At 41.7% G+C, this 10,168-nt stretch overlaps 1 protein-coding gene across 1 annotated transcript; it reads right to left on the bottom strand.

Annotated features, from left to right (window-relative positions):
* Nucleotides 1-301: 301 nt before the first annotated feature.
* Nucleotides 302-5,713, bottom strand: LOC139914991 (dual specificity protein phosphatase 3-like). The gene is made up of 3 exons (XM_071903466.1): nt 5,592-5,713; nt 1,705-1,937; nt 302-510 (listed from the first exon to the last, which is right to left on the bottom strand). Exons 1-3 carry the CDS (start codon nt 5,711-5,713, stop codon nt 302-304), a joined length of 564 nt encoding a protein of 187 aa, XP_071759567.1.
* Nucleotides 5,714-10,168: the final 4,455 nt, after the last annotated feature.

Genomic DNA, 10,168 nt, shown 5'->3' with positions numbered 1-10,168 from the left:
CACTGCTACACAATGGAGACAGTAGCAGTGAGATTATTTCATCCTATACATACACTCAGCAGCTTTAGCCTTGGTCTAAGAATGCAAAGAGTGCAGTTCAGCAGTGTCCTCTTTCATTTTTCCTCCATCCATTTTCCTCTCTCATTACTTCCAGAACCTTCCCTCACAGATCTGCGGCTTGTTAAAGCTGAAGAACAAGTGAAAGCAATTAAGCAGACTTTTCTCTCCTACGTCCGCCCCCCTTCTTTTTCACCAATTAAGAGGAGTTTTCTCTCCCCTTGTATCTACTTCCTCTGCTGTCTCATTTGTTCCAGAACTTTCCCTCAGCGGCCAGCGTCTGGTTGAGCCGGCAGAGCTGTCGCAGGAAGCCATCGTTGGGTCCGATCTCTCTCTTCTGGCGCACCATGGCCAGGGCAGAGTGGACATCCATGTTTTGGCGAAGCATTAGGTAGGCGATGACCAGGGTGGGCGAGCGGCTGTAGCCTTCCCTGCAGTGGACGTACACCTTACCTGGAGAAGATATGAAAAACAAGTAAACACGCCATCCCCCATGAATGATGCAGGCACCCCTTGGGCCAATCAGTAACAAGATGCATCATCCCTCCTAGTTTCATCAAAATTGGACCAGTGGTGAGCAGTTATGGCCTTTCAAACTTTGAAATTTGAACCTTTAGTTATAGCGCCCCCACCAAGCCAATCAGTGTAGTTTTTAAACTCTAGAAAGTGTCAAAATGCATCATCCCTCCAAGTTTCAACAAAATAGGACCAGAGGTGTTTGAGATATTGCATTTTGACCTTTAAAGCATATCTAAACCCCAAACCCAAATCTGTGGTGAAGCCTGACACCTAATGGTGAAAAGTAGGGTACTGAACTGGTCATCTGCTATTGGCTGGTCTTTGGTGCCAGGTGATGTCACCACCTGTTGTACTCTATAGAAGGTGACATCACCCGGCACCAAAGATCAGCCAATTGCAGATGACCAGTTCTGTACCCAACTTTTTTTTGTTATTTGGCCAATCAGTGTATTTAAAAAAAAAAATGCCAGACCAACTGACCAACTATTGAACATTACTCAAGTTATTAGCTGTCGTGAGCCTGTTTCTTACAAAATGGTAACAATTTAGAGGATGTCATTATTGAAGGTTTTTAAATATTGAGCAATGAGAGCACAGCAATCGCACATTTTTTTAAATCAAATTGGTTGTATAGTACATCTACAGATTCATTACATAAAATCTGATAGTTATAGCACTTGCTAAGGCCAGAGAGTGGATATACTTTCAGTGACATTACAATTTACACAGAGAAATAAACAGGGTTTCAGTGTAAGACATACGCATCTTCAGCCCTGTCCTGTGCAAAAACAGTGTGTCTGAAACTGACAAGAACGGCAAATGCAAGAGAAGCAAAAATCAAAACCTCACCAATATTTTTTCCCCTAATTTGAAACACATTCAACTAGACGTCCTATTTGGCCCAGGGGCCTCATTTAGAAAAAAGGTCTTTGATCTTAGACACATGCCCATGCTAGAAATCCATATCAACATTATTATTTATAAGCCTTGAAAATCTCCGATCTTTTCTGTGTCCCAGCCTGACGTGAGCACGTCCGAAAGAGTTGTGACGCATGTATATAAAGACGCACTGAAAAAAGCCTACAACATTTTGCGCGCCTCTTTATTATAGCCCCTTTACTCTTGTACCTTTTCCGTTTTTGTGTGCCAGCGCCTTCTCAATGAAGTCGGCCCCTTCCTCAAAGTAGACGCTGAGGTCGAAGTGGTCGGTGTCGCTGGCGGGCATGCCGTGGTAGACGATACCTGTGCCGGCGTAGGACTCAGCGTTGGTGTTGACGTGCATGAAGGAGTTTCCCTCGGCGGCGTTCAGGATGTGGGTGATGCCCAGACGCTTCAGACGCATCACATTCATCGCCACAAACCTGCATGGGTTTGGTAAGCAACAGAGACACAGACTGTGAAGCTTATTTCAGACACGCTACCTTCCGCGCCACAGATCTAAGGGGTTTTGGCTAAGGGAAAGGAAAACAAAGGGTGAGGTGATGACAGCTGAATAGGTACATTTCTGTGCTGTTTTTGACAATTTTATCACTGACGCATCTGGTTTTGTGTTTAGAAAATGTTTGCTTTTTAGCTAGCTAACCATCTGCTAACACATCTGATTTGCACACTAGCTAATGTATCCAGTAGAAGCGAGCATTAGTAGCGACTAGTAGTTGCATGTTAATTTTACTAGCTTTGCTAAATTAGCCTGCTGGCTAGTTGCTTGCTAACAAAGCCAAAAAACAATTGTTTGTTTAGGTTAACTGAGCTAACTCTTCTCATACTGCATTGGAGTACAGACAGTTTTAATAACTGTTTTCTGTGTAACAGTAACCTAAATTTGGAAACAAATATATCTTACCAGACTACTCACTTTTACATATGACATTTCTTATTATTTACGCACATATTTACATCATTTACACGTTTATATTTACGGACATGCTCAAATCGACCGCCATGATGGCGCCACACGTGGTTGCTCGGAGATTTGTGACGCAACAGCAAAGTCTCAGAAGATGTTTGGCCTCCTACATGGTTCGATGCCTCAAATATTATTATTATTATTTTTATTTTATTAGTTCATTAGTTGACACTTCGGTGTCAATTATTGATTAAATTCTTATCAATTACATAGCACATTTGCTTTAGTCTTCCTGAAATAGATGTTCTCTTGCTCCTGATTTTGGGAGAGAGCTTCGTAGCTTCATGCTACGAAATATTGATTGTCCGATAGTTCAAAAGGATAACATACAGATATTTTTTAACTGAGTGCTGTTCCCCTTTAAGCTTCATGACACATTTCCAATTATGAACACTGAATAATTTGGTGGCCCTTGGAACTTGTGGTGCTGTTGCACCAAAGAGGACAAGAGCTGCTGCTCTTAACTATGAACCTCTGGGATTCCTGTACCACTTCGCACCTCACACCCTTAGATGTGAAAAGCTAAAAGTGAAAGACCGGTGTAAATACTGGATGCATCATCACACCCCCAGAAAAAAAGGGCTTTGGAACTGCCAGGCTTTCAAACAACACCGTGGGACCGAGAGAGAGACATCTAATGACAACACCCGCTCAGAACAGAACGTACGTGTGTGTGTGTGTGTGTGTGAGTGAGAAAGCCAGAGAGAGAAAGGGTGAAGAGAAAGTGCGTGGGTGCATGCTCTCTTCACTTCTGTTTACAGAACTGTGTGTATGCATTAGTGTGTGCATGCCTATATTGGTGAGTACATTCTCCCCTCGTGCTCCATCTCTCCAAGATAAAACACAGAACTGTTCCTACCCTGTCCATTATTCATGGCACCTTTAGGGAGGTGGAGAGAACAGAAGAGGCACTAGAGAGGCTCTCACTATTGAACTACATTAGGGATACAGTACACTGCCATGACTCACTGTGCTAATAGTTTCTGTTACATAAAGCATTTAAAGTCACAATCCACAATTTATCTGACCATCTACATTTTGGGCACTCATTTATTTATATGCCTAGAAATTTAGTGTGGGTCTTTCATGATAGCTTTTATTCCTGTTTGTAATTTAAATTGAAGGTGCATGTATTTAGTTACACCCATTTAGTTCAGGTGTTTGCTTAATTTTAATGATTTTAAGATTACTAAGATTTGACCCATTTGATAATCTACAATTTGAGTGGATTCAAAAATGATTTAAAGAAAATGGGTTTTTCTGCAAGCAGTTTTGTGGAAGTGCAAGTATTGTGCCTTCCACTGTGAAACAAAAGCACAGCTACTGAACAGCTATCAGTTATAACATGGGAGTTACTAAAGAACTGTAACCTTTCCTTGCCTATGTCAGGGATGTTTGTGCATATTTAAGTCTATCAACTCTCTTAAAGCATATTTATCTTGTGCTATCATTCCAAAAGTCAGGGTGACAAGTAACATTCTGTGAGATTCTCGTTTCTTTTATTATGTCTCCATTTTTGGTGCTAAACGCTCATTGCTGAGGTGTCAATCAAACAGCGTGTCCAGTACTGTGACGCCTTTTTTCCTTGGATTTTCTGTTGAGTTTCTGTAGGTGCTCTTTTCTTTGTCTGTTCAGCCATGTTTGTGTGTGTGGTTTAACATGCAGTGAGTTTTTAAGCACTTTTATTTTAAAACCTGTCTGCAAGTTAACTTCCCCATACAGAAGAATGAAGAGTCGAACTGAAAATGGCCGCAGGTTGCACCAGTGACATAGAGTGAAAGCAATATCTGAGAAGAAATGCAAAATGTTTTCCCTTTTATTGAAATGGACAGAGGAATCAATCCACTTCCTGACTTAATATGAGAGTGAATGAATCCCAGCCTCGTCTTTGTTGTGGCACCAGAACTCATCACAGGCCCTCTCAGCTCCTATCCTCCATGGGCACATTATAGGCCTATATCTGTGTGTGTGTGTGTTGATGTTGGTGTGTGTGTTTCCTACCAAATTCACTCACCTAATGTCACCAGGGACCCGAGAGGAGACGGTAATATGCATGGCAGAGATTTAAATTTGGAGGACGCATGTCCTCTCCAGTTATTTTAATTCAACAGAACATCAGGGGAATAACAGGTTCGGCACCAGTCTATTTTCAACTCCTCTCACTCCGTGCCTTCCTCTCCTCTGTCTCTGCTCCATTTTGCCTTTTGTAAAATTCATTCACCTCTTCAAACAACTCTGTCTGATCCCAGTATACCCCATGTCTTCAGTTTCTCCACATCCCATCATGGATTCTTTAGGTTTGTGCAGAGGCTGTTTATTGAATGCAACCTAAGCTTAAACTTCACATAGTCGCAATGTCCATCATGGAAAATTACACTGACTTACAGTGTGTCTGTGGTTCTCAATGGTGAGTTTACAGTGACCTTTTTGTGGTATTACGTAATCTCCTATGGCATCTCTAGAATATTCCTAGAATATTCCTATAGGAACTTTTGCGTGTGAGTTTATACTGACCTTATTGTAGGTTATGCTGTTTTGTTTTGTTTTTTATCTCCTAGCCTATCACTATAATATTCTCATAATATCCTTATAAGGATTCATTATCTGTGATATTTCTATCCTTCTACAATTTAGAACGGGATTACAATTGTTATTTTTCGTATGGAATAGAATGGAACAATTAGTGTTGGATCCATCAGAAATCATTATTTTAATTAAACTGTAAGACATGAATAGGCATGTCGAAGACTAATTTTAAATTCAGACATGAGGACTGATTGATTGTTTATGCTGCGTGACCTGAATTGGATCTAGGGCGTCATGTTCACAGACAACCTGTACAAAAACAGCCATACGTGCGAAAATAGGGGAATTGCATGTGTGAATGAACCAGACTTGAGTTTTAATCCAGTGAAATTAAATGAATAACAGGCATGAAGGACAAGATCCAACATTTGTCGATACTAGACGCAGAGACATGTCAAGCCCAGCTCATGGCGTCAGACATAGCCTAGATAGGCTATAGATCACTAGGGCAATGGAAAACAAAAATGCTTATCACTGAGCTGCAAAATAATAATAAACAGTCATCATAAAAGCAATGACTCACGCATTGCCGACGTAGATCCTGGGGAAAACCTCGTGGAAGTGTTTTGTGGGCCAGCTGTAGAAGCCGCTCTCGTCCGTCAACAGATCGTTGAGCTGCTGGAGAGTCACCTCGAAGTCGGACATGTCGACTCGGTTCGAAGCCGCTACCTTGACCTGTTGGTTGTGTTTTTTCTTCATGCCGAAAAAGCGAACAGAGCGGGGGGGAAGCTGGCGAATGTGGCAAACCGGTGTCGGTTTACGAGTCCGGGACGGGAAGGTTTGGCGGACTTAATATAGAGCAGGAGCTGGAGGTCTGGTCCGCTCTCTCGTGCGCCTCCACGGCGACTGAACGGAGGAGCGGCTCGGTGTTTTGGAAGCCAAACCCAGCCCACACCCTCTCCTGCTATAGCTGTAACACTGTTATACCGTTAACCGATAACCAGTGTGGGAAATACACAGGCGGGTAAACCACGACCTCCAGTCAGAAGGAAAACAACCACATATTACTAACAAAAATCAATAAGGCTGCCTACTGTAAGAAAAGCATCCTAGTCTAGTCTTCATATCATGTTTGAATCCTTCCTAACTGGCTACCTGTTGTTGTCTTTTAACCGTTTCTACCACTCTTCTGCCTTTTGATGCTGTTATTCAATAGTATTAATTAGTAATAGCGCTGTTATTAAAAGTAGTAATGATTATAGCCTACATGAAATTAGATAAATTCGTTTATCTAAAGTTTGCTTGTATCAGTCTATTTGAAATAAGAGCAACCATCTTCTAACATTTGATATTTACTTCAAAATGACTTGCATTAAAAAAAGCTATGTGTAGCTATGTAGTATCAATAAATCATCGCCAGATTAATTTTGAGACATTAGTATAATTACCATTTAAAGGAGACCATATTGCAGACCTCGACTGCGTTTTACATTCTGTGCCACTGGGTTGAGATTTGGCAAGAAGCAGCCAGCTGCAGCCTGCAGAACGGGGCGGGGCTACAGATCGGGGCGGGGCTACAGGTCGACCGCTAAACCAATGAAATCGTCTGCTAAAACAATGAAGTCCACTGAGAAGATGTGCCATTTTCGGTCAGTTTCAAGTCTGGCTTGGTGAGTAGGTCCAACGTTATGAACGAAATTGTACACTTGTTCAAGTGTAGCCTAATGGTGAAAAACGTTACTGAAATACACCATCTATATATTACGCATGATGTATGTAGGCTATACCAAAATGGTCGCTAAAGATATTTGATCTTTCGTCAAGTTGCTAAAGTTATAACTGTTAGCTAGCTGGCTCAAATAACTAGCCTTAATGTTAGCAGCTAGCGAGCCAGTTGTACGGAGAAAAGCGTTTTGGCGCGCGTCTCATTGACTTTCAATGGTGTACTGAGTACCCGCATACTTCAGATATTGCCGAAACCGATCTCTCTTGTCAGTAAAACCTTATGAAATACTATTTTCCCTCGAAATATTTTTGATATATGATAGGTACTTTACGTACAAGTGTTATAGTAGTCTAGCCAGCATAACGGTTTGTATTAGAAACCTTCCCATTTAAGGCAATGACAACTGGTTGGTTAGCCAAATGCAGGTAATTATCTGGCTGGTAGATTTGCTTCACCCACCAGATACAGTGGCGGATTAAATAAAATAAACTAACAGTTTCGCCAATTTCTCATATTCACCTTACTGTTTAGCTGAGCAGGTTACATTATTAATTGTGTAGGCCAGTGGTTCTCAACGTGGGGTCCGGGGACCACCAGGGGTCCTTGAGGGGGTTCCAAGGGGTCTCTAGCAAATTGATGAATTGTTAAACTTCACCATTATTTGATTTATAAGAAGTTAACACAATTAGAGAATGTAGAAAAATGACTATTTTGATCATAGTTTCACCGTTATCTCTCTGCCTACAATATAGATCGTTTTCTGGACAAAATCATATCTAACAATAAAATATTCTCATATTTGGGTCCGAGAGCTTTCTTTCATTCAAATGTTTCTACTCATTCAAACTGAAGTTAGATTAAGCTCTGAAATGTTAATAAATTTCAAAAACCTGTTTCATTTAGAGTCTGCTTTGTACGTGGCCCTGGATGCCCCTTTTGATTACACAATAGTAAGTAGCTTTTTGATTTCTGAATGAACAATGCCATACTAAGTCCTAAGAAGACATTGTCAAGTTTGCCAAATTTCATATTGCTATTTAACAGTTTGACATGCCCTCCTTGCGGAAATGGTGGTGCCTGCTGGTAATGGAAAACTTTGATCTCCGCAGGTATTTATGTTTATCTATTTGCTTACATACAATGTTGCCTTAAGGTTGGAACACATTAACATTATAAGAATTTTCCATTATCAAGCTATGCCAAGGTTATTGCTCGCTGGACAGAGGAAGCAAAAGCTGTCCTTCAGGGTCACCATGTTCCTGTCTTCAGACTGACAAAACGCAAGTTTACGGCAGTCAGTGAGGTCAGTGATAATGTTACTCAGGACTGGTAACAATGTAGCTGCAACTGATGTTATAGGTTGATGTTGTATACAGTTTTTCATAACAAAAGCACTTCTAGGATGTGCTTTCTGTAAGCAAGACTGTGTGTCTCAGAAAATAGGACTGTTGCTGTAAATATTTCTGCTCTTTGTCATTAAGAATTTGTGTACTTCTGACTCTTCTGTTTGGTTCTGATATTTTGGATTTCATTCTGATTCCAACTATGGTCTTTCCTCTGAACCTGATGCAGGAGCCAGGTATCATGAAGGACCTGCGCGCCAACCGGTAGCTTTTCCGCGGGCATGTGGCAGAACCAAGTGTGCTCCAGCTGAGTGAGGAGGATCAGAAGACAGCCATTAAAGAGGCTCTGGAGGGGGATGATCCAGAGGCAAGGGAGCCATTTGTTTTTGGAGACCCTCTAGGACCCCACATGGATACTGGACACGGACACACACACTGAGGTGCGGACACTTGGATGCTGTACCCCTCACTACACACACACACTGAGGTGCGGACGCTGGGATCCAGTACCCCTCACTACACACACACACACTGAGGTGCGGACGCTGGGATCTGGTACCCCTCACTACACACACACACACTGAGGTGCGGACGCTGGGATCCAGTACCCCTCACTACACACACACACACACACACACACACACACACACACACACACTGAGGCGCGGACACTTGGATGCAGTACCCCTCACCACACACACCTCATATTGAAACCTTTTACTTGTAAGTGTAGCCTATATGGTTCTTTTCACAAACCTATACAAAGTCTACAAGTTATTTGTACAGACCTGCCATATAATTGTCTTTGTTTTATTTTTATTTGTTGCAAACCTACAAAGTGAAATGCTTAGTGTTGCAATATCTCTCTCTATACACACTCGCTCATGATAAAAGTGTCAGCCAAATGTAAATTTAGTGTATTTCTTTATTATCAATGTTTGTCTATGTTGACTTTCCAAATCAACAGTGAAGATTTCTCCTGAGAGTTGTTTCCTTTATAGTAGGCCTATAACTATGTTTTATTGGAATGTTTTTGGTGCACTTTGAATTACATAAAGATGTAATAGAAGAACTGATTAAAAACGTTTTATTTTATTAGGAGTGGGGGGCTTGTCTTTATCATTTGAAAAAATTCAAAAAGGTAATAAATATATTTCACCATAAAAACTTTTCATTTTAATTGCTGGTGCTATCTTACGTGTGTATGTATGTATGTGTGTATTATATGTACTGTATGATTACAGGCGATCTGTAGTAATCTCGGGCTCACTATTCAAATCATCACAATGCAGAACCGACAAGCATAGTTAACATCAATGCTATCATTACTGGCTCGCTAGCTGCTAATGTTAGCTACAGATCGCTAGCTGCTAACGTTAGCTATAGATCGCTAGCTGCTAACCGTTAGCTACAGATCGCTAGCTGCTAACGTTAGCTACAGATCGAACCTGTAATCCCGCCCATTGATGATTTCATTGGTTTAGTGGTCGACTTCATTGTTTTAGCGGACGATTTCATTGGTTTAGCGGTCGACCTGTAGCCCCGCCCCGTCGACCTGTAGCCCCGCCCCGTTCTGCAGACTGCAGCTGCTGTTTCGATGGCTAAACCAATGAAATCATCAGTGGGCGGGATTACAGGTTCAATGAAATCATCAATGGGCGGGACTACAGGTTCGATCTGTAGCCCCGCCCCGTTCTGCAGGCTGCAGCTGGGTATACTTGGATTTGGCAGGAAATCTGATGGATGCTTTGCTGCACAAAACAGAGAGGTGCAGAGAGGTTACAGCTGAAGACAGCTCTCTCTTTAGTTACCTAGTTTTTGACGGCGCAAGCACTGCTGTGACGTCACAGTGCGTGCGTTTTGAATGTTGTCGAGTGTAGTAGCGTCAAGTCGCTGTTTGCTTTTTGTGATTTACGCTTTTTTTTTTTTTTTTTTTTGTGGAAATTTTTCCCTACCGCCATGAAACATCATGAGTACCCGGGCAAGATACATTTGGATTACTCTTATCATCATGTGGACTGTCAGTGACTGTGTTGTTTGGAGCACTGATCTACACCAAGGAGGAGTGAGACAAGGACTCACCTATTTCCG

This window comes from Centroberyx gerrardi, chromosome 7, assembly GCF_048128805.1.
Source record: "Centroberyx gerrardi isolate f3 chromosome 7, fCenGer3.hap1.cur.20231027, whole genome shotgun sequence".
NCBI lineage: Eukaryota > Metazoa > Chordata > Actinopteri > Beryciformes > Berycidae > Centroberyx > Centroberyx gerrardi.
Note: the sequence above shows the minus strand (reverse complement) of the source record. Positions and strands in the feature narration are given on the sequence as shown.

Coding starts and splice junctions, on each gene's coding strand:
- LOC139914991 (XM_071903466.1), bottom strand. CDS start 5,713: ATGTCCGACTTCGAGGTGACTCTCCAGCAGCTCAACGATCTGTTGACG. Junction 1,938..5,591: donor AGGATCTACGTCGGCAATGC/GTGAGTCATTGC, acceptor AAACCCATGCAG/GTTTGTGGCGATGAATGTGA. Junction 511..1,704: donor GGCACACAAAAACGGAAAAG/GTACAAGAGTAA, acceptor TATCTTCTCCAG/GTAAGGTGTACGTCCACTGC.